We start from the raw sequence: 25,226 nt of genomic DNA, 5'->3' as shown, positions 1-25,226 counted from the left end.
GAAGACCTATAAATATATATACAGGTCTACATACTGCATCACAGTTGTAGTGAAGAGTTTACAGGGAAATGCTGCTTTAGAAGATCCTGGCTCTTTATTTTGGGAAGTGTACAGTTTCTAGTCTAGATGTATTTTGATTTTTCTGGGAATCTCTTGTATAAGGTTTTATGAATTTCAGATGATTCTGAAAGTTCTAGGCTACTGATTTAGGTAGGAACTCTCTACCTAGGAGTTTTTCTGAAAGTTTCATGTTTCTAAGAAGTAACTGAAACCAGTTTATCCTGTGTGATCTTTCAAACCTACTGAGCAAGCCTCAGAATAAGCTGGGGTAAAACACCAAGCTTTTTAGTAAAAGAACCACACCTGGAACCCGAGGTTGGAGCTGCTATAAACCTTTACCCTCAGGAGGTCCCCAGAATCTCTACACCATCCCAGGGAAAAGAGCACAAAACAGAGACCATAGTCACTTTGAACCTCCCAGGCTGGAAACTACAACTTAGGTGCCCTGTCAGCCTGCACTAGCCATTATGTACTCACTAGCCAGGATATAGCAGGGCTTTAATATTTTGTGTCAAAATATGGTCTTATATATTGCTTTGTAGTTCAACAAAGAATGCATCTTAACAGATTATATAATTGCTAAAACTACTATGCTTCTGGCTAAGAAGAGAAATATATCAAAATATTTCTGATAAAAAAAATAAGCAAAGAAAAACCTAATTAAAAAAAAGGTAAAATTAAACCAATACAGCATTGTAAAGCAATTATCTTCCAATCAAATATATAAATAAAAGGCAAAAAAAAAATTGCTAGTAGATGAGATCTAAACTCCAAGTAATTATATTCATATATATCATGAAAATTTTCTAAAATATGTTCCTTGAGCTCAAAACTTGTCATTCATTTTAGAGTTACATGATACATTAAAACCACTAGTAAATATTTACCTGTATATATCTTTTCATTTTTTGAATACGTTTTTGAAAAAGGAATTCTTTTTCGCCACGCTGAACCATTATATGATGTTGACATATATTTATCTGAGAGAAAAAGGAAACAGGAATTAAATATTTTATAATGTTAAAATTATATTCCAGGTGTATTTCAAAGTTATTATTCTCAGAGGGGAAGCTAGTCTCTAAGTAATTCATTTTACCATTTCAAGGGTAAGGAATCAGGGATACAAGTAAGCTTATTAAGACCATTTAAGTTATCAATGACCGTGGTTACACATCTCTTAATTGGCTGTTCATTTCCTCAAAGAAGAATTGCTCCCACGAGGCTAAGCTAAAGTATGATATATGTACGTGATCAAAATATTTCATTGTCTGGCTTTCCTGTGATTTTACATATAATTCTGCTAATATTTGCAGAACTAAAGAAAGGAAGGAGAGAAGGAAAGAAGGAAAGGAAGGTCTGAGGCCCCCCAAATACAAATCTAGACAATTGTATCTAACTGTCCGGTAGTCACTGTATTCTTCACAAATGTCCACTCACAGTAAAATAATAATAAAATGATGATAGAAGTAAAGGGCTTTATTCTTGCCTGGGAAATCCCATGGACAGAGGAGCTTGGCAGGCTACAGTCCATGCTGCTGCTAAGTCGCTTCAGTCGTGTCTGACTCTGTGCGACCCCATAGACGGCAGCCCACCAGGCTCTGCCGTCCCTGGGATTCTCCAGGAAAGAACACTGGAGTGGGTTGCCATTTCCTTCTCCAATGCATGAGAGTGAAAAGTGAAAATGAAGTCGCTCAGTCGTGTCCGACTCCCAGCAACCCCATGGACTGCAGCCCACCAGGCTCCTCCGTCCATGGGATTTTCCAGGCAAGAGTACTGGAGTGGGGTGCCATTGCCTTCTCCAATGGGGTCGCAAAAAGAGTTGGACATGACTTTGCAACTAAACAACAACAACAGTAGTAAATATAAATAATCATGTATATAAATCCATACAGATTCTATTCGAAAACAAACAGAAGAAAAATAATTTAAAAGCTAGCTTCTATGTAAATTGTAAAAGAAGGACCAAAGATAGACACAGAGTTTTTTACTTATGCTTCAAGAAGTATAGAACAATCAGAACTCCACTGACTAAAGGCAAAAACAGGCAAATACAAACAAAATTACAGGGAGTTGAGTGACCTTTTGTTAAACTGATAAAATCAAAACCCAGCTTTAAAAGAACCAAATTCATCTGACACAAGGGATTAAAAAATAAATCTGGTTCCCTCCTCCCTCAGGGCCTTGTACTTCCTGACACATACACTATGACTTGGCCTATTACATGATGGAATGATTTAAAAGCAATCTGGACATGGATGGGAGAGATGAGCGGTTGTCAAAAATACTGCAGTTAACCCCCAAACTAACCTTTTCAGAAAGTAATCATGAAGGCCTAAAGAAAAACCAAGGCACTAGCCAAAAAGTGATAACAGAACAATGCAGCTGGTCGAACAAGAAAATGTCAACCATTCAAAAACAATCCTCAAGAGTGAAATAAAGCCATCCAGGGGGAACAAAGTGCAGTGCTCTGAGACAAAACTCTAGAGAGGGTCAGTGACAAGCCATCTGCACCTAACACATTCTCTCCAATATCCTTTAAACCATGTGTACTCCTACACATGGACAAAAGTCCTCTCACTAGTTTTCTAAGATGTTATGGTGGTGATGGCCTGGAAAGAGAAGGGGGTGGGGAGCAGCTAAGATTAGCTGGACCATCAGGACATCCCACAGGGATGCAAATCACAGACATGAATCAACAGTTATGTACGTGTAGAACCTTACCTGAACAGAGCTCGAATTTGGGTTCCTTGTTAACATCAGCTTTATTGTAGGACCCGTGTGGAGGCCTGCCGTGAGGAGGTGCATTCAATGAGACAGTTCTGACAGCATCTCTCTGAACATGGATATAGGATGCATTCTCAGAATTTTTGTTTTTATTATTCCGATGGTAACTCATTTTATTTTTGGGATTTGAAGCCTGTACTGCTATAATAAAGGAAAGGGGAAAGGGAACAAGGGATGAAGCAAGCTGGTTTCACACCTGTAATTAATGCACTGCACTTTAAATGTTTAATAGCACGATGGAAGATAATGTAAGCTAAAAGAACTAGGTTTATAGGAATTGACATCTCAAATACATGGTGCATGATAGTGCCTTGTTTGTTGGCTAGAAAATATTATTTAATCTATTTTCAAATTATAATTCAGGAATTCCAAATATAGAGACACTTTACCTCTCTGCATCCCTGGGCCAGGAAAGTTCTTTGGTTCATCATATATCCATTTTCTTTTTTTCACACCTTTAAAATGAGGCTTCATCACTGGATGGACATCATTCACTTAAAGAAGTTACAAATTTTTACAGTTTTTAAGGAAATGCTTTCATCTGAAAATTACTGTAGGTACTAATTACATATCTGTGCATTCACATGTCAAGCAAGGGGGAAAAAAATGTACCACCCTAATACTTCACTTTCTAGAACAAAGGGTGATTTATTTTTAAGTACCAAAAAAATTTTATCTTGATTTTTCTCATCAAATTGATTGATGAGAAAACTTTCAATAAATAACATTCCTTTGGAGGAAAGATGCTTTTCGTCCAAAGGAATATGTGGATCCTTTTAAAAGAACATAAAATTACAATCCAAATATAATTATATATCTCATTATAATGTTATTTTTAGTAGTTTTAGAATTGTCATTGTAAACATAAATCTTTCTTTACTTTTTAAGCCAAAACTACTACTTCTTAAGTTGGATTAGTGTAAAATACTTTTAGTGAATATTACCTTATTGTTCTAAGCTGGGGTCATGGATAGTTTGGTGAAACAAGACTCAATAATCAAAATTTGTAAATGCTAATATTACTAAATTATTCACTTCTTGCTTGCTTGTTTTAACATGGAAAATTTTATGGGCAGGCTCAATTTTCCAAGAATTTCTAAGGTACATTTCTCCAGAGTAAAAATGAATATCAAAATCACTATGTAGACTGCATTAGCTCTCTATAGTGGGCTGATAAATCTCTCTTTGCCCTAGTTCCCATCTTCAGCTTAAGCAGGAAGCCTTCAGTGAAGCCCTGATTCACTGTCTCCTCTCGAAACATCATGCTCCATCCTTACTCGCATGCTCCCCTTCCTAGAATTTGGAAACTGTATTTTTCACAAGTGTCACTGAACTAAGCTCCTCTGAGGTAAACCATCATGGTTCTCTTCGTTGCCCAGCTGGGGTTAAAGAATATTACAGGGTTTCAACAAATGAAATAGGAAGGAAGGAGGGAGGGAAAGAAGATTCATGAGTCTTGATTGTATCAAGAGAAGAGGCTTAGAGTACTAAATGGCAAGGAGAAGTGAAATCAAGAAAAATAAAAAATAAAAAAAAAAGAAAGATAATTTAAAAAATCTGTCAATGAATCCCACCACAGGTTAAATTTAAAATGTCATACTAATGAATCTTCTAAGAATGTAGTATTATATTATCAATTTTAATACCTAAATTAAACTAATGGGAAAGTATTTAATTTATTAGAACCCACATCACAATTCATTGTCAGCGTTAGTAGAAGACTATTGTGTCTTTAATTCTTAATCCTGATTAATTTTCAAACCATCATTTTTTCTTTCTTTTTAAAAATTCTATTTCAAATAAGCAAAACAAATCCATGATAAGACAAATATATCTAAGGCCAAAAAGTGATAGAGCTAATGTCTCACTTGAAGAAAGGTCCTCTCTGCACTTCATACTGATATTCTCAGTAGCATTTAATACATGCGTTGTAGGTACTAGTCGGGTAGTTAGGGAACGCTTTGGATGAGGGCTGTCCTTGTTATCTTTTAAAGCAAATTAAGAAAATAAAATGTCAGTATTAATTAAAAAAAAAGAAGTATCTCTGTTGGTATTTCACTTTGCAAGCATTATATGATGGGCATATATATGCCCGTCTATGCTCTTTAAAAAATATATATGCATATTAATTTTTAGAACCCACCATTGAAATTCCCTAGTTAGCACATTGAGTCCTCCAAATCTGTCAGTATCAAAACATTAAAAATTTGAAATACAGCCATTATCTTCAATAGGTAAATATGTATTTGTGACAATATTTTTAATACTTCCATACAAAAAAAATTTTTTTTTAAAAAGAGTTATCAATTTTATATCAAATGTGCCAATTTAAAAAAAATACTGATTTCATTTACTTATTTGGCTGGCCTGGTCTTAGTAGCAGCACATGGGATCTTTGATGCAGTATATGGGATCTAGTTCCCTGACCAGGGATTGAACCCAAGCCCCCTGCATTGGGAGCACAGAGTCTTAGCCACTGGACCGTCTGGGAAGTTCCAAGTATGCCGATTTAAACAAAGGATGAAGAAATATCTGTAAAATACTTCACCTGTTCTAAGCTTTGGAGCAGAACAATCCAACAAAGTTTTCTACAATGATGGAAACATTCTGTGCCATCTGGAATGATAGCCACTGGTCACATGTGAATACTGAGCATGTGCAATATGGCTAGTGCAACTGAAAAACTGAATTTTAAAATTGTATTTAATTTTGATTAACTTCAGTGTAAACAGCCACACGCGAATGATGGCTACTGTTATTTGTGAAATTAGAGGTGTGTTTTTTGATGGACTGAACAAAAGAGAGGAGAAGAGATTTACATATCATTTTCCATAGGAAGAGTTTGATCACATGTGTCTTTCCCTGTCTTTGAGAATATTTATTTAATGATGGAGAAGACAGTAGATAAAATTGGTTAACACTTATATGTAGAATAGGTGAAGTCCTCTAATTACAGGACAGCTATCCTGTCTGTGGCTTAGAGAGCTGCCCAGCCAAGGTCCCAGCTGGGGGATTCTTAGCAAGGTAGAGGCAGCATAAACCTATAGAGAATGTACAATATTAACATGTCTCTGGATTATTCTCAGACTACAGTTAGTAATAATCCTAAAGCGGGAAGTCAGCATGAGATTAGTACTCCTCTCAGTATATATATCTTCACAAAAGCTTTCTAAGAAAATTCAATCACACTGAATATTAGAAGCTGGGAGACAAAAAAAAACTAAAGAGGGCTGGATATTACCATTGGAGAGAACCAATGACTTTAGAGCCAGCAAGACTCTCAGCAATTGTGTAGCCCAACAGGCCTGTTTCTCCCATAAGGAAACTGAAGATAAGAAAGATAAAGCTCTACAAGAGAATAATCAGTGACAGAGCCAGGACTGGATACGGAGGGACCCTGACTCCTATCTAGCATATTTTGGTGTGTATTTTTATTACCTTGTCTCTTGTATTGGTTTCTACAACTGTATAACACAATCAAATTTTATGTTTTGAACTTATTTATACAAATCACAAATGGATCAAAATATAGACTGGCTCATTACCTTTAGCATTTGAACATTGTGATATGGTGCTTTCTTTCTCTTCAGTTAAAGCTTCATTTTCATCTACTCCAAGAAATATGATTCTCTGTGGAACGTAGCAGTCACCTCCTAGGACGATAACTTACTGTCAGTGGCAACAATGGCAGACAATTGTACAAACCTATCTTCCAATACAGCATACTCCTCCTCTGAAACACTATTTAAATACTTCTCAGTGATACTATTGCCATCTCTGTACATATCAAATATGTTTTGATTAATATATATGTATATGATATTCAGTATGTACACTTACAGGTAATTGTAAGAAAACTCAGTCAACACAATTTTCCATCTAATAATCTTTACCACACTTTGCTATGCTATGCTAAGTCACTTCAGTCGTGTCCGATTCTGTGCGACCCCATAGACAGCAGCCCACCAGGCTCTGCTCTCCCTGGGATTCTCCAGGCAAGAACACTGGAGTGGGTTGCCATTTCCTTCTCCAATGCATGAAAGTGAAAAGAGAAAGTGAAGTCGCTCAGTCGTGTCCGACTCTTAGTGACCCCACAGACTGCAGCCCACCAGGCTCCTCCGTCCATGGGATTTTCCAGGCAAGAGTACTGGAGTGAGGTGCCATTGCCTTCTCCGTTACCACACTTCAGAGATACTCAATAAATATAATTGCTTTCCATATAATATCCTCAAGTGTATGAAAGCAGTTTTCATGTTCCCTAAAGATCTATTTTCCAGGATAAATATCCACAAGTGCTTTAAAATGTACTTAAATACTTAATTTCAGATCTTCACCATACAAGTTTCTGTTTCTTAACATAGAATACTTGTTTTCAAGTAACCTTGTTTAAAAATAATTCTCAAATATGGACTACCCTGTATAGAAATCAGTGGAACTAATACAATAATAGATGACATTTATACAGCATCTTTCTATATGTCAGATAGTCTACTGAATATTTTAAATGACTTATTGCATTTAATTATTTTTCTTTAGTACTCCTAATAATGCAACGTAAGTTTATCTTAGCTATCTGGTAGCTGACACAAGTTACTTAATCATTTTGAAACTTTGTGGCCAACAAAAGCATTTATTTTTCCCTCACAATCTGTATCATATCAAGTCTTTCCCAACTTGAAGAAAACTTACCAGTCACATCTTGGACTTAACTGCAAGAGGCTATGTTTATCACAATTTGCCTTTACCTCGTTACATTCGACTCACTGCCCCAGCATGTTAGCTTCCGGTCACCTGTGCATTTTATAAACAACATCTCTATACATGTAATCGCAGTTCAACTGTTGAAACACAAAGCCATTTGTTCCACAAATATTTACAAAGTGTACTGCATGTGCCAGGAATTATACTGCAGAGAGCAACTGATTATATACAATTCCTGGCCTCAAGGAGCTTATCCAAAGTCAGTGATAAAATATCAAAGAGACGTTGATGAAACAAGTTGCTTATGAGAGAAAAAAGTCAGAACTATGTATTTTATGGTGATATACTCAGAATCAATCAGTAATAAATTAACTAACCTCCATTTTCAAAAGCAGCAATGTCAGTCCTTGGTTTCCTGTCCAATGATGCTTTTATTTCACCTTGCCTTTCAAATAGGCTGAATTTTGTTGGAACTGTCAGACCATCCCCTAGAAATTTAAAAAAAAAAAAAAAGAAAAGAAAAGAAATCACTCAAGAAACCATTAGGTGCTTATCTAAGTTTCTGATAGAATCTATGATGATAGTAAAGAATCTAAAAGTTAATAGAAGTAGTGTTCATCCAGTGATTTCATGAACAATAAAATTATAATTATATACATTTTAAGCCAATTTATAATAATCAGGAGAGCAGAAGGGAAGTTTATTTTCTTATGTGGATAACGAAACAAGTGGCAGTTAAAAAATGTGAGCAATCTAATGCTATAATGTATATATATTTAATTTAGTTGATGTGACATATAATGAATTTTATAATATTTCTTTTGTTTTTATCTTCTCACCATGAATAAACTGAGTAAAATGTATTAGGATCTACTCTCTGGTGGCTCAGATGGTAAAGCGTCTGTCTACAATGCGAGAGACCTGGGTTCAATCCCTGGGTTGGGAAGATTCCCTGGAGAAGGAAATGGCAACCCACTCCAGTACGCTTGCCTTGAAAATCCCACGGACGGAGGAGCTTGGTGCAGGCTACTGTCCAGGGGGTCGCAAAGAGTTGGGCACGACTAAACAACTTCACTTCACTCACTTCACTCATTGAAAAATGCTAATTATACTGATAATTAAAGTCTCTCCATTCTCTTTATACATTTTTAGATAATTTTCTCCTAAAGTAAAATATTAAAAGGAGAATAAAGGAGCTATGGTAATCTGATATAACTTGTGATTCTGCACTGGATTCTCAATCAGGTAGACTTCATTTTAGTATAAAGAACACTGATGACACAATTGGTGAAACTTTTTTTTAGGTTTGTAAATAATATCACTAGTAATCTTCTGATATTGGTATTTATACCACATAGGTGTGAGAGTTATGTAAGCCTGCAACTTACTCTCAAACAATTTGAAAAAAAATAACAACAATGTGTATATTGAGAGAGAGAGAGGGAGGGAATGAAAAAACCAAATGTGTAAAGTGCTAACATTTGGGGAAATCTGGGTAAAGAGGGTTCATGAATTAACTGGAATTATTTAAAAATAAAAAGCTTTTAAAAACCATAATATAAAGTGAAAACGCATATAACTGTCTTTCTCTCTGACATTTTTAATACTCATTGCTAACATGTTTGCCCTTGTTTTGTTTTTCTTGTCTGTGTCATTTCCTTCTCCAGGGGATCTCCACTACCGAGGGATCAAGCTCATGTCTCCGGTGCGCCCTGTGTTGGCATGCGGGTTCTTTACCACTGGAGCCACCTGGGAAGCCCTTGTCTGTGTAATTCGGACAATCTGTCCTTCCCTAGATGGCTCCCACCTATCAGCTTGGGTTTTTCGACTGTTCTACCGTTTGACAGTATGTTGCTGCCACCTACTGCCATATATGTTTAAATGGCTTGCCACACATACTTGCAAGACAGACATTCTACTCTTTATCTTATATTCATCTTGATCCTGGGAATCTTTTCCAACTATCTTTTTGGTATCTAAGAGGAGAAAAGAATTCTGATTTCGCTTACTGCTATAAAGGTTTTTTTTTTTTTTTAAGCTCATCCCAGAGGCAAGAAAACTACTTAAACCCATGACATCCATGGATTTTTCTCTGAGTTCCTTGTTTTATATCCAGAAAATAATGTTCTTTTTATCTTGCCTTCAAGAGCAAAACATTCACCAACAGAAAAGTCAGATTCACCAGAACATAAGATCCATAAAAGGCACAGCCTTGTAATTATTCACCTGTGTTGCCCTTGAAATTGGCTGGTACACAGGAAGCACTCATTCAATGAACAAATATACCCTTGTCCTGCCACTAACATTGTTCCGTGATCTCCCTTTTGTCCTTCTAGGGCTAAGTTGTCCATTCTACTTATGAAAAAAAAAATCTACATTTGTTTTATAGGGAGATTTATTTTCATAGACAAATGAAGTGGTAAAACCGAGTTATTTACAGAATTACTGCATGGGCTATGTAGTGTCACCATGGTTTATGTAGTCTATTCATTCTGTGGTTCCTCTGGGAAAATATGATTACATTAATAGCAGCTTTTCATATTAAATTTAGGTTATGCAATAAAATCACTTCCTTCTCACTCTCAATTCTGATGTATTATTTGTCATTTGACTCCAGTGCACACTTAATAATTCACAGCCTATCACACCAAGTATTCACCACCTTGAAAAGCTTCCTTTTCATTCCTTACCTTCTTGCAATTCACTGCCACTTTCCAAAGACTTTTCTATCTCTTTTTCCACTATAGAGGCTATGCTTTTAGATGATGAGATATCTGAAGGAGTATGAACTCTGTAGTATTCACCTAATTTCCCACAAGAAAATCAATGGTTAGTGTACTTCTCACATCAAATATTAGAAAATATACAAATGTTTGATTTCTTACCAGATTTATAACACATCTCCTTTATTGCTCTTTTTTCTTCAATTTCTTCAGGAGTCTTTGTCCATAAACTAGAAGCATCTATAGGATATATTTTTTTTTAAATTAAATTGTCCCAAAGCCAAATTAATCTGAAAATTTATAAACCAGAATGAAAAATCCCACACATTGTCCTCATAAATGGATTACTGTTTTAAAAATATTTAAAGTCAATAACTTGTGTACTAACATGTTTCTTATTGCTATATTTTATGTTTTAGAAAGAATCAGTCAAGAGAAAAATGACTGTACGTTGTATGTGTCTTGAGATGAGAGGCTGGACATACAGGTTCACATTTGAGATTATGTTTGTCTGGAGAAGGAGGATGTTGGGAGAGGACACAGAGCTAAACAGCAGAAAGTGACACATCCCCTTTTTCCTATTCTTCCTCAAAGTTAGTTTTAAAATTAAAGGATGATGAGTGGGTTGTAATATATCCTCCTGAGGTTTCAGGGGGTTCTGACTCTAGATCAGAGGTGGAATTCCCTATTAATTATCTTTCTGGAGTAAGATAGCTACAGAAAAAAAATGTAACATTTCAGTCTTTTCAACGTGCCCACATTCTGAGTCTCCATACAACGACAAATTCCAGGGCAGAGACAGACTTAGTTTATTTTTCTGGATGTTTAACTTGTTTGTGCATATTTATTGGCACTGCAGTGCTGTGGTGATATGGGAGGAATAAGATGGACTACAGTGTAAGACCTGGGTTCTAGTCTTCTTTATGCTGGCAAGGATTACTGGGATAGTGCAGATGATAATCCCTTACACGTTACAAACTACTCTATTGATCTCTATAGCTTCAAGGATTAAATGTGAGACAGATAGACTGACACTTGTGTATATCAGTGTTGTTACATATAAACAGACAATGTTGTTATATATAAATTTATATGATTATATAAATCATTATCAATGTTAATTTATACACAAATAAAACATGTTATTAGTATACTTACAAGCAACTGTGCATATTTAAACATGAGATCTGTCTTCTAGCCATCATACAACAAAAAACTTTCAATCCAAACGATCATAAATATATGTGTAGATGTCGAACAAATTAGAACATAATGAATTTAATATATTTAATAAAATTAAAGCTATTTTCTCACCAAAATATGCCTTATATATTAGTTATAAACTTCTAAAAGTTAAACAAGTATGCAGAAAACATCATGAAGTTTTTGAATGTGCACTATAAATGTGACAAAAGGTTTATTCACCATTTTGTTCACCTTCTTCCTCCTCCTCTTCCTCAAAGTTAGTTTTTAAAACTAAAGGATGGTGAATGGGTCGTGATATATTCTCCTGAGGTTTTAGAGGTTCCTGACTCTGGGTTGGGGGTGGAATTCCTTCCTGAGTTTCTTTCTGTAGAGTGATATCTATAGAGAAAAGGCAACATTTTAGTCTTCAAGATATACCTTTTGGCACATGTTCAATGATTAACTATTGTCCTCTTGATTAACTGCATATTTTAAAAGACATCTCATTTCTAGAAAGGTTATTAAACTAACTTATAAAAATCAGCATTTTGCTGGTAAGATGTGGAAAATGTGCTAATTCATAGACTTTAGATAGTAATTATAGCCACATTTGGGTATATATCATACTTTGGTACAAACACCAAGTGATCACAAGCATTACTGTATTCTTCCATTACATCTATGGGATAAGAATAACTTAGTTAATCACATTATGACTACTTAACAAAGGTAAACTCATATAAGACATAACTTATAATGTCAGAGTATACACGTTTAAAAGGGGGGAAAAATCCAGAGGTTCTAGTTTTCTGTGGTTGGGGGTTGATGACTTGGAAGTGAGAATAATACCTTCAGATTTCTCTACTGGCTCCACATTGGTCAGATTGAACAAAGCTCTAGGTCATATTTAAATGTTCTGTAACCTTCAAAACTAATCAGCAAATAATAGAAAAAGCTAGTGAACACATACATCTTCAATCGTTACTTATTCGAGTCCCTTTATTTTTCAAGCCAATAGTTATCAAATCTGGCTAAATATCAGAATCAACTGAAGAAATTATTCAAATCATCTTTTCTGTATCTGTTTTCCAAACTTCTGATTCTGAAGGGCGAGATTAAAGCCTGGAAATCTGATGCTATTTTTCAAATGTCTCAGATAATTGCAAAATCAGTCAAGACTGGAAACCACACCCCAAATCAAGGATCATCTATCTGGGGTCCAGGGTCATGGAAAGCCTTTTAGCGGTTTTGCCACCACAATAATTTGAAAGCCTGTCAGGCTCCTCTGTCCATGGAATTATTCCAGGTAAGGATATTGGAGTGGGTAGCCTTTCCCTTCTCCAGGGATTTTCGTGACCCAGGGATCGAACCCAGGTCTCCCACACTGCAGGCAGATTCTTACCATCTGAGCCACCAGGGAAGCCCTGAAAGCAATCAATTGTATTCCAAATTCTTAATTTCCACATCTATTTCACCTAAAATTGCCCGAGAACAGGCCTCAGTCCATAATAGCCTTTTCTCTACTTTACAAAATAAAGGTGGACAGGAAAGCCTGGCATGCTTCAGTGCATGGGGGTCACAAAAAGCTGGAACTGACCTAGCAACTGAACAACAACCCTTTACTCATGCCAAAATTTTCTATATAGCACATTGCCCAAAAGAGAAATCCTCTTTTGCTGAATAATCAAACCACCAAGAACCCATAAGGCTTTTTCCATTACCTTGATTTATACACACTCCTAGAAAATGTTGTAATAGGCAGAATAATGCCCTCCCAAAGATGTCCAAGTTTTTATTGCTGAAACCTGTGTACACACTAGGTTATACAGGAAGGAGGAATTAAGACAGCTAATCAGCCAACCTCAATATTAGCAAATTATCCTTGATTATTCAGGTGGTCCTTTGGAAGTAGACGAGTTGCAGAGGAACAGGTGTGACAGTGGACGCTAGGTCAGAGTAATGCAGTATCAGAAGGACCTGACTACTCATTGCTGATTCTGAACTTTGAGAAAGGGGGACATGAACCAAGAAATAATGAAGACCTCTAGAAACTGGAAAAGGTAAGTAAACAGGTTCTCCCTCAGAATCTCCATAAGGAATGCAGCCCTGGAGACACCTTAATTTTAATTCAGAGAGATTTCATCAAATTCCTAAACTATAAGCTAATAAAATTGAGTTGTTGAAGCCACTTGGTTAGGGGTAATTTGTTACAGCAGTAACAGGAAACAAATACACATGGTATTATAAAAAGTGCTACCGGGGTTTACATTGGGATGGTCTGAATTCACATGCATGATAGAGTATGTCGGTAGTTAAGAATTTTTATTGAAAATTTTTGCTTCCTCCACTTCTAGACACTTGTTAAAGAATATGTCATTCTTGAAAAAAAGTCTCGTGGCATCAGTGAAAAGAGAGCACTAGTAAGAAATTCTGAAGGAAAAATATGGCTTTAAACAGAACTTTTCAGCTATTCTAAATACCTATTCCCAAGACTTGTCATTAGCTGCAAAGAAAAGCTTCACTGAACACTCAAAACAGTAAATGTTAGTCCCATTTTTTAAAAGCTTTCTTGAGGTTCACAAACTATACAATTCACACATTTAAACATTTTTTTAGTATATTCATAGAGGTGTGCAATTATTGCCATGATCAATTTTAGGATATCTGATCCCCTCAAAAAAGAAACCCATACCTATTAGCCTGTTCATGTCTGCCCGACGTCGCCAGCCATACAAGCACTAGTATACTTTCTGTTTCTATGGATTTGCCTGTTTTGGATATTTCATATAAATGAAATCATACAGTATGTAGTCCTTTGTACATGACTTCTTCAACTTACCATAGTGTTGTGCTGTTAAATTGTTTATTTGGCCACACTGGGTCTTTGTTGCAGCATGAAGGATCTTTAGTTGCAGCATATGGGATCTAGTTCCCTGACCATGGATTAAACCTGGGTCCCCTGGATTGAGAGCGCTGGGTCTTAGCCACTGGACCACCAGGGAAGTCCTCTCACAGTGTTTTTTAATAGTCAAATAATATTTCACTGTGTGCATATACCACAATTTTTCCATTCATCAAATGATGGACACTTGGTTTATTTCCACTTTTTTAGTTGTTTTAAATAATGTTAGTATGAATATTTATTGTTGTACAAGTTTCGTGAGGATATATGTTTTCACATTTCTTGGATATATATACTTAGAAGTGAGTAAGTAGAACATATGGTGATTCTGGGGGCTTCCTAGGTGGCTCTAGTGGTAAAGAACCCACCTGCCAATTCAGGTGACATAAGAGACATGGGTTTGATCCCTGGGTCGGGAAGATCCCCTGGAGGAGGGCATGGAAACCCACTCCAGTATTCTTGCCTGGGGAATCTCATGGACAGAGGAACGTGGTGGGCTACAATACTTAGTGCCAGGAAGAGCTGTAATGACTGAAGCAACTTACATATGCACACTTAGTGATCTATGTTTACTCTTTTGAGGAAATGCCAAACTGTTTTCCAAAACTGCATCATCTACATTCCTATCTGAAATGTATGAAGATTCCAATTTCTCCATATTCTTGTCAAATCTTCTTCTTATCTATTTGATTAAACCATCTGAGTAGATAGGAGTGATACCTCATGGTTTTGACTTACATTGATCTAATGGTGAGTTACAATGAGCATCTTTGCATGAGCTTATTCAGTTCAGTTGCTTAGTTGTGTCTGACTCTTTGTGACCCAATGGACTGTAGCAGGCTTCCCCGTTCATCACCAACTCCGAGAGCTTACTCAAACTCATGTCCATCGAGTTGGTGATGCCATCCAACCATCTCATCCTCTGTTGTCCCCTTGACCTCCTGCCTTCAAACTTTCCCAGCATCAGGGTCTTTTCCAGTGAATCACTTCTTCACAGGGGGCCAAAGTATTGGAGTTTCAGCATCAGCATTGGTCCTTCCAATGAACATTCTGGACTGATTTATTTTAGGATTGTCTGGTTTGATCTCCTTGGTGTCCAAGGGACTCTCAAGAGTCTTTTCCAACACCATATTCAAAAGCATCAATTCTTCAGTGCTCAGCTTTCTTTATGGTCCAACTCTTATATCCATACATGACAACTGGAAAACCATAGCTTTGACTAGACTGATCTTTGTCGATAAAGTAATGTCTTTGCTTTTTAGTATGCTGTCTAGGTTGGTCATAGCATTTCTTCAAAGGAGTAAGTGTCTTAATTTCATGGCTGCAGTCACCATCTGCAGTGATTTTGCAGTCAAAGAAAATAAAACTGTCACTGTTTCCCCATCTATTTGCCATGAAGTGATGGGACTAGATGTCATGATCTTAAAGTTTTTTGAATGTTGAGTTTTAAGCCAGCTTTTTCACTCCCCTCTGTCATTTTCATCAAAAGGCTCTTTAGTTCTTCTTCCCTTTCTGACATAAGGGTGATGTCATTGGCATATCTTAAGTTATTGATATTTCTCCTGGCAATCTTGATCCCAGCTTGTGCTTCATCCAGCCTGGCATTTTGCATGATATACTCTGCATATAAGTTAAATAAGCAAGGTAACAATATACAGCTTTGAGGTACTCCTTTACCAATTTGGAACCAGTCTGTTGTCCCATGTCCAGTTCTCACTGTTGCTTCTTGGCCTGTATACAGATTTCTAAGAAGGCAGGTAAGGTGGTCTGGCATTCCGATCTCTTGAAGAATTTTCCAGTTTGTTGTGATCCACACAGTCATAGGCTTTAGTGTAGTCAATGAAGCAGAAGTAGGTATTTTTCTGGAATTTTCTTGCCTTTTCTATGATTCAACAGATGTTGGCAATTTGATCTCTGGTTCCTCTGCCTTTTCTAAATACTTGAATATCTGAAAGTTCTTGGTTCACATACTCTTGAAGCCTGAATTGGAAATTTTGATTATTACTTTGCTAGCATGTGAGATGAGTGCAATTGTGCAGTAGTATGAACATTCTTTGGCATTGCCTTTGTGATTGGAATGAAAACTGACCTTTTTCAGTCCTGTGGCCACTGCTGAGTTTTCCAAATTTGCCGACATATTGAGTGCAGCACTTTAACAGAATCATCTTTTAGGATTTGAAATAGCTCAACTGGAATTCAACCACCTCCATTAGCTTTGTTTGTAGTGATGCTTCCTAAGGCCCACTTGACTTCACATTCCAGGATGTCTGGCTCTTGGTGAGTGATCACACCATCTTGGATATATGGGTTTAAGATCTTTTTTGTATAGTTCTTCATGTATTTTTACCACCTCTTCTTAGTATCTTCTGCTTCTGTTAAGTCCATACCATTTCTGTCCTTTATTGTGCCCAACTTTGCATGAAATGTTCACTTGTTGTCTCTAATTTTCTTGAAGAGATCTCTAGTCTTTCCAAGTTTATTGTTTTTCTTTATTTCTTTGTACTGATCACTGAGGAAGGCTTTCTTTTCTCTCCTCGCTATTCTTTGGAACTCTGCATTCAGGTGTATATATCTTTTAGCCATTTTTATATCTTTGAGAAATGTATATTCAGATTCAGATATTTCAGATTCAGATTTCAGATGCTTATATAAAAGATGCAAATATTTTCTCTCATTCTTTGGGTTGCATTTTTACTTTTTTGATATTCTTTGAAACACCAAAGTTTCTAATTTGATGAAATCCAATTAATTATTTTACTGCTTGTTTGTTTTTTCTTTTGGTGTCATACTGCTACTGCTGCTGCTAAGTCACTTCAGTCGTGTCCGACTCTGTGCGACCCCATAGACGGCAGCCCACCAGGCTCCCCCGTCCTTGGGATTCTCTAGGCAAGAACACTGGAGTGGGTTGCCATTTCCTTCTCCAATGCATGAAAGTGAAAAGTGAAAGTGAAGTCGCTCAGTCGTATCCAACTCTTAGCGACCCCATGGACTGCAGCCTACCAGGCTCCTCCGTCCATGGGATTTTCCAACCAAGAGTACTGGAGTGGGGTGCCATTGCCTTCTCCGTTTGGTGTCATAACTAAGAATTGTTTGAGTAGTCTATAGTTTCTAATAAGAATTTTATAATTTTAGTTCATATTTAGGTCTTTGTGGTCTATTTTGATTTAATGTTCACAAGAGCAAGGTCTGTACTTACCAAAGGCTAAAAATAACCTAAATAGATGATAAATACTAAATTATTATTCAATAATAGTGGGATATGTAAATAAATTTTCTATATGTGATGCTTGTGTGTAGTGTGGTTAGGTATACATGTGCTTAGCTGCATCCAACTCTTGGTGGCCCCGTGGACTATCACCCATCAGACTCCTCTGTCCATGGGATTTTCCAGCAAAAATAATTGAGCAGCTTGCCATTTCCTACTCCAGGGGATCTTTCCAACCCAGGGATCGAACCTGATTCTCTGCATTGGTAGGTGGGACAAGCACCACTTCAGAAGCCCATGGTTATAGCTGAGAGTGTTGTTAAACATAGGAGATCTATGTCAATGCATTTAGAGATAAAGTGTCATGATATTTGCAACTAACATTCAAATGGTTCAAAAACAAGGACAGAAATATATGTTTGTACATTTTTTGTGTATATGTAAGTACAATAGAGGGAAAAGAGAAAATAAATTGATAAATTGGTGAATCCTGGTGAAAAGCACATGGCTGGGTGTTCATTGAAACTATTCTGCAACATTTTTGTAGGTTGAACATTTTTGAAATAAAAAACTGGAGCTAGAAAAGTACACTGAAGGCTCAGCTCTAACACTCATGAATTTAACTGTTGGCTTAAGTGGTAATAGGAAATAGGAAAAGGAGTATGTCAAGGCTGTATATTGTCACACTGCTTATTTAACTTATATGCAGAATGCATCATGAGAAACGCTGGGCTGGATGAAGCACAAGCTGGAATCAAGATTACTGGGAGAAATATCAATAACCTCAGATATGCAGAAGACACCACCCTTATGGCAGAAAGTGAAGAGGAACTAAAGAGCATCTTGATGAAAGTGAAAGAGGAGAGTGAACAAGTTGGCTTAAAGCTCAACATTCAGAAAACAAAGATCGTGGCATCAAGTCCCTTCACTTCATGGCAAACAGATGGGGAAACAGTGGAAACAGTGTCAGACTTTATTTTGGGGGGCTCAAAATCACTGTAGATGGTGATTTGCAGCCATGAAATTAAAAGACGTTTACTCCTTGGAGGGAAAGTTACGACTAACCTAGACAGCATATTCAAAAGCAGAGACATTGTCAACAAAGGTCCGTCTAGTCAAGGCTATGCTTTTTCCGGTAGTCACGTATGGATGTGAGAGTTGGACTATAAAGAAAGCTGAGCACGGAAGAATTGATGCTTTTGAACTGTGTTGTTGGAGAAGACTCTTGAGAGTTCCTTGGATAGCAAGGAGATCCAACCAGTCCATTCTAAAGGAGATCAGTCCTTAGGTGTTCATTGGAAGGACTGATGCTGAAGCTGAAACTCCAATATTTTGTCCACCTGATGCGAAGAGCTGACTCATTTGAAAAGACCCTGATGCTGGGAAAGATTGAGGGCGGGAGAAGGGGACGACAGGGGATGAGATGGTTGGATGGCATTACTGACTCAATGGACATGAGTTTGGGTGGACTCCGGGACTTGGTGATGGACAGGGAGGCCTGGCCTGCTGCAGTCCATGGGGTCACAAAGAGTTGGACAGGACTGAGCGACTGAACTGAACTAAGTTGTGATAGGAATGGTTTGGGGGTATGGGTTGGGTTGTTCTTTTCAGTTACTGCTGTTGTTTCAAGCTCCCCAGATAATTCTAAAGGGGAGCCAGGTTTGAGAAACATGATTCGGGGTACCTGGTCTTCCTGGATTCAGATGATTAAAGGGAACAAGCCCCACCTATGTGTGTCCAGAAGTAAACAGAAAAAGAGAAAGAAAGAAGAAAATTTATTTAATGGAAATACACATAAATCAGAAATGTTAGAAGTATTCTACTGTTTAATGTAAATTAAAGGGGAAAGGGCATCTTTTATTATATGTAAAGAATCTTAATAGCTTTGAAAGGAAGGTTGTGCGGTAGGGTGGAAGAGCATTAGCCCCTCAGAAGGAGGAAGCCAGATTAGATGGTCTCATGGGTGGATCCATTCAAATTACCAAAAGGACTGGTTATACTTGAAATGCCAAGTCTGGGGTTGTTAGGCAGTTTTAGAGTCAGAATTGTGTTTAAAGTCAGGTACCTCTAGTTATGAGATATATTACGTCACCTAAGATATTTAACCTGTCTGGGCTTCATCTTCCTCATCTGTACAATAAGAATACTATTTTTCAGATTTTTGTGAGGATTAAATAAAATTAGGCATGCAGAGTACTCAGCATAGGGGTGCCACACAGAAAACTCATATTATTTGAAAACTGTGGATATGAGATTTTCTCATTTCTCATAATCCTACTTCATTTTTTTTTTAATGGATTACATTTTTAGTTTATAAAGTCTTAAAGAGAAAGTCTGTGGACATCTCAGACATGACTAACAAATGTTAGGCCTGGGAACTAATACTTGAGTATGAAGCATGAGTGTGCTCAGTCGTGTCTGACTCTTTGTGACCCCATGGACCGTAGCCCGCCAGGCTCCTCTGTCCATGGAAATTCCCAGGCAAGAATACTGGAGTGGGTTGCCATTTCCTTTGCCAGGAGATCTTCCCGACCCAGGGATCAAATCCAGTCTCCTGCATCTCCTGCATTGGCAGATGGGTTCTTTACCAGCTGAGCCAGTAGGGAGTACCTACCCTTACTTCCAGAAGTACCGTGCTCATCGATGAGAGCAGACAGTGTCCAGTTAGGATGAGGAGTCTCCCATCCAACCCCAAATTGTTACAGGGGTCACCATCATTTGGTTTAAGACACTTGCTCAACCCCTCTCCCCTTTCCCCAAAGAAGAAAGAACTGATGTGAACAGTTTTTCCTCTTATAACTATTAATAGTTGTCTTACTCTGTGTCTTATCCACACACACACACACAACTAATCTGTGTTTTACTGACTCAAATATTCAAGTCAATGTGTTTGTTAAATTATTTAAAAAACACGAGACATTGGTTTTTTAAGACATAATGAAAAGGTCATGTATACATATTCATTTAGGCAAGACCTTGTAAAGTGAGCTACCCAAGCTTCATTTAATGTGGTCAAATAGTCAGTTGTCGAAGGCATCTCCAAGATAGTGACTCAGAGTAAACAAAAATCAAATTATCTTTCAGGTATTCATTTTAGAATAACATGGCAAATAATCAAGGATATGAGCATTTGCTTCAGTGTTTGAGCTACTCTGTTCTGAATAAATTGTCCCTTAGCAAAATTTAAGGAGTTTCTTAAGAGGAGCTCTTTGTTTCGGTACACTAACCTCTACTGCATACCATGGGAGAAAGAACAAGAACCCACCAAGCTCACAAAGAAAATGCAAAATGTACTCAGAAATGCCTAGCAAATTCTTATAATTAGAGCAAATATTAACTGAGCTATGTTTTTCTTAGCACTATCATCTGGTTTTAATAGCTATTTGCTTCTAAACTTAGAGATGATAACCAGAGGGATTAGGCCACCTTTGAAAATGTCTGGTTTAGCAACATTGAAATGAAATCTTTTGCAAAAGAGTCCAAGACCTTTTTTTTAAATTTGTTAGCAGATTAAAGTTTAAATTGCAAAAGACTAACTGGCAGTTTTACACGTCCAGACAAAAAATGTCAGACTCCTGATAATTGAACTTAGTCCTTAAAGATAACAGACAATGGCAAATTAACTAATGGGAAATTGCTTTCGGCAAACACCTCATTCTGGAAGAGCACAGCTGGTAACTTAGATAGCATTGCTGCGGCTGCAACTCACCCACTTAATATGGACCACATGATGGGTCTCAATTCCTTGATCAGAAGCCTTAGAAATTTTCACAGTGTATGCATTTAAATACCTAGATTTTATCTTATTTTAACTGGACACAAACTTACACATGAATTATATAATGCCATATATGGAACAATAGTTATATTTTGCTACCAAAAAAACCCTGTCATAATCCTACCCTGAATTTGTTAATCACATTTACCCACTACAACATAAAGGTCGATTTTAATAAAGTTATAACTTTGTAATTTAATTTTTGTCTTAGGTGAGACGATTTAATTTCCTGGTTCTGGTTAACATGAACCTTGGTAGGTAGATGCTCCTGGAAATATTTTAGGAAATATTAGGTCTACAAAAAATCACATTATAACTTCTGAGGTATTGAAATATTCTTAGAATGAATAAATGATGCAGTAGTTCAATACATAATTCAAATGAGCTTAGTAGTTTTCTGTGGTGGTGGGTGGTGTAGTCACTAAGTTGTATCTGACTCTTACAACCCCATGGACTGTAGCCTGCCAGGCTTCTGTCCATGGGATTCTCTGCAGGCAAGAATACTGCCATTTCCTTCTCCAGGGTAATAGTTTCCTACAGCCTGGAAATTGAATCCTCTTTCCTAAAGCACAGAAATGTGCCTGGGCAGAGAAAAAATAGTTACCTACTTAATGTGAATAAATATTTTTCAGGACTTCCTGGAATAGAATTAGCCACAATGTGAAAGGTAATACTCTGTTTCTATGTTTGGTGGTTGGGATTTATCAGTAAACAAAGATTCCTATTCTTACAGAAATTTCATTCCATAGGGAGGAGTCAGACAAACAATAGATGTAGTGAAGAAATATATCTGAGAAAATGATAGGGAAGTGGCAAAGAGAAAGCAGAACTTATCTCTTCTCATGATGGGAATAGAATGGCTAGGAGAAGGATCTGGTCCTTCCAAAACCAGTGCATGGATCTGGTTTGACCCTATCAAGAGAGGGGAAAGCTTATTCCAAGAGTCAGGAGCAGTTTTGACATGTGTTGAAGAAACTGAGACTTCCAGAAGAGGCAGAATCTATTTTTGACCCCCAGATTCTATGCCTAATCTATGATGATAATGGAATGTATCCCTAGAGAACTCAGCTGAGGACATGTCTTACAGTGGGGAGCCCACTGTTTGTTACAGAGACATTCTACCTTTCCTTTGCCCTCGGAGATGCAGTCTTTCCTCTAGTAATTAGAAATAATTAGTTTGAAAGACAGCAATTTCACCCATAGACCACTAGGAAGTAGGCTAGCACACTATATAGAGAGAATTTAATACAATGTTCTTAATGAAATAAAATCACGCTAGATGTTAACCAATGGGACCAAGTTAACCACTTAGTAGGTGTAATAACTTTCATTTCAGTAGGTTACCTTCACTAGTCATCTGTACATCTATCAGTTCAGTTCACTCAGTCATCTCCGACTCTTTGTGACTCTATAGGCTGCAGCATGCCAGGCCTCCCTGTCCATCACCAACTCCTGGAGCTTGCTCAAGCTCATGTCCATTGAGTCGTTGATACCATCCAACCATCTCATCCTCTGTCATCCCCTTTTCCTCTATCCATCTATCCAAGAATCCAATTTTACTGAGCATCTGGGCTCCGCACATTGTGCTAAGCTTTGGTAGGGAAACTAGCTATGAGCCCCATCCTTGCAATGTTTACAGTCTAGTGAAGAAAAACATGGATCCAGGTATTACATATATGATGAATGCTCTGAGAGCAGCATTTTCCAGAAGACTATAACAAAGAGACATGGTTTTTAATCATTCATTTGCCAAGGATTATCTGAAGCCAAATCTTCAAATACAAAGGACTGATATTCTATAAACTCATTTCTAGAATAATTCCATTATAAGAAATGCAGTGGCCATAGCAGGAGAGTGAAGTAGCTATAGCATCAGAGAAACCTGATTCTCCCAACTTTTCAAAGTTCTTGCCATTTACTGTTATAGGACATGGTGTCTTCTATACCCCTTTCCCATAACTTAGTTTAAGGTTCACCACACAGTAGAGTCTCAGTAGCATTTAGTTGGTTTGAAGGGTGCCTCTTATTTAGCAACAATGGGATTGCATCTTCCCCACAAATAAAGTCTTAGGAAGAACCACACATCTAGCTGCTCTTCTAGCAGCAGAAGCATGCAAACCAGAGCATGCCCTTGCTCTCCCCATGTATGAGAGGTTTCTGCACATTTACAGGGAGCAGTGGTGAGGCCAGAACCTCCTAGCTTTGCTCCAATCATGGGATGAGTTGCTGAGACAGCTCCCCTCTATCCAGTGAGGGCAGCAGTCATCTCACTTTTCACATGACTAAAATCTACTTTAGAAACACAGTCAGAGAAAATTTAACTAACTCTGGTCATTCCATTTTGTTAGCTACTTGATGGCTCAATCTCATAATTCTTGATATAACCATCCTAAATCATCCACTGGTGATATTACTCACCTTGCCATACTTTATTTAATGTGTCATTCTATGCTGCTATTCCAAAATCAGACTATAATATGTTATAACCATGTTATTCAAAGAATATACTCACTGCTACTTGGTGGCAAAAATAATCCATTGATATTTCGAGGTTTGCTGTGATAAAAGATACAACTGATCTTCACACAACCAAGAGGTTGAGTTTCCCAGAAGCATGAAATACTGCAGTTTTGCTAGATAAAGGAGGTGAGGCAAATGTAAGGATGAGATGCCATAATCACAGTTAAATACAACGTGCTGCAACACAGCATGACAAAAACTACTGTAATTGCTGATTTACGATTGTGTGTGTTTCTAGGCTCCGCTTCTAAGCTCTGTTATTTAAAAGATGCAACGGGTACTCCTCAAACACATTTGCCCATTTTTTTTAAGAATTTAAGTTGAGCAAAGTGGAAAATGCCTAAAATTAACTCACTGGAGGAAAGAATAATTTCTTTTCTATTGTGTTGTAAGAGTACAGAGTTCAATACTATCGGAGGGAGGTGCTTATAACAAACATGATAATGTTGAATAATTCTACCTGCATTTCCATGTGTCTAAATCTGCAAAGTGGATCTAAACATTTTCCCTCTCTCCATAATGAGCACACTGTGTCACTGCCAAGGGCCTCTTCACAGTGTCGGAATCGGCACTGGGAACCCTGAAAGAAAAAAGTAAACAGTGTAGAAAACTCAATATATGAACGTCAGTGTTTAACAATAGATTACTAATCAACTAAATAAAGTATGAGATCAAACTAAAATTAAAAAACACTACAAATCCAAGACCATCAAGTCTAAATTTTAGCAAAGTATCTAATTTTAGTGAGACTGATAAAATAATCTAATGATTAAACAGTACATTCCATAAGTCACTGATAAAATTCTTGTATTCTTGCCTGGAAAATCCCATGGATGGTGGAAGCTGGTAGGCTACAGTCCATGGGCTGCAAAGAGTCGGACATGACTGAGCAACTTCACAAGGATAAATATATAAAAGGTCAGTGACACTCTTGATCACAGTCTAATGACAAAGGGATCTAATTTTCCTTATGAAAGCCAGAATTATTTCTAAGAATTATCACCCATATTCTAATTGTGGAGATTATCTCTATTAATCATAACTTTTATTAGATAATTGTTCTCTTACTCAGATTAGGCACATACTGTTAAGTGTGCTTATAGAGGGAAAGTGAACAGAGTTTAAACTTTTTTATTGTGACATTTTAAATATTTAGCACACTGTACTAAGTTATATACACATATATATTTATACATTTACATCATTATATCTCAACAAAAGCAGATGTGGATTATTTGAATGGGCTGCTATTTTTTGCTTATCTTATATCTTACACATAGATCAACAGCTGGGAAAATTGCAGGTCATTGTCTTTTTTCAGCAGAGGGGTGGGTGACATAGAATAAAAGCAAACACATCCTATTAAGC

General features: G+C 37.1%; 1 protein-coding gene across 1 annotated transcript in view; it reads right to left on the bottom strand.

Moving 5' to 3' along the window:
• Positions 1-25,226, bottom strand: part of C1H12orf50 (chromosome 1 C12orf50 homolog) — a 33,693-nt gene that overhangs the window by 3,114 nt on the left and 5,353 nt on the right. The window contains exons 3-12 of the mRNA XM_055586254.1: positions 24,319-24,438; positions 23,851-23,971; positions 11,694-11,852; positions 10,431-10,508; positions 10,236-10,349; positions 7,923-8,033; positions 6,390-6,497; positions 3,234-3,338; positions 2,782-2,985; positions 948-1,040 (exon numbers count right to left, since the gene is read on the bottom strand). Of these exons, the coding sequence (XP_055442229.1) occupies positions 948-1,040; positions 2,782-2,985; positions 3,234-3,338; positions 6,390-6,497; positions 7,923-8,033; positions 10,236-10,349; positions 10,431-10,508; positions 11,694-11,852; positions 23,851-23,971; positions 24,319-24,330 (1,105 nt within the window). The 5' untranslated portion in view covers positions 24,331-24,438. The remainder of the gene's footprint in view (positions 1-947; positions 1,041-2,781; positions 2,986-3,233; positions 3,339-6,389; positions 6,498-7,922; positions 8,034-10,235; positions 10,350-10,430; positions 10,509-11,693; positions 11,853-23,850; positions 23,972-24,318; positions 24,439-25,226) is intronic.

Source organism: Bubalus kerabau, chromosome 1, assembly GCF_029407905.1.
Source record: "Bubalus kerabau isolate K-KA32 ecotype Philippines breed swamp buffalo chromosome 1, PCC_UOA_SB_1v2, whole genome shotgun sequence".
NCBI lineage: Eukaryota > Metazoa > Chordata > Mammalia > Artiodactyla > Bovidae > Bubalus > Bubalus kerabau.
This window is presented reverse-complemented; position numbering and strand designations above follow the sequence as displayed.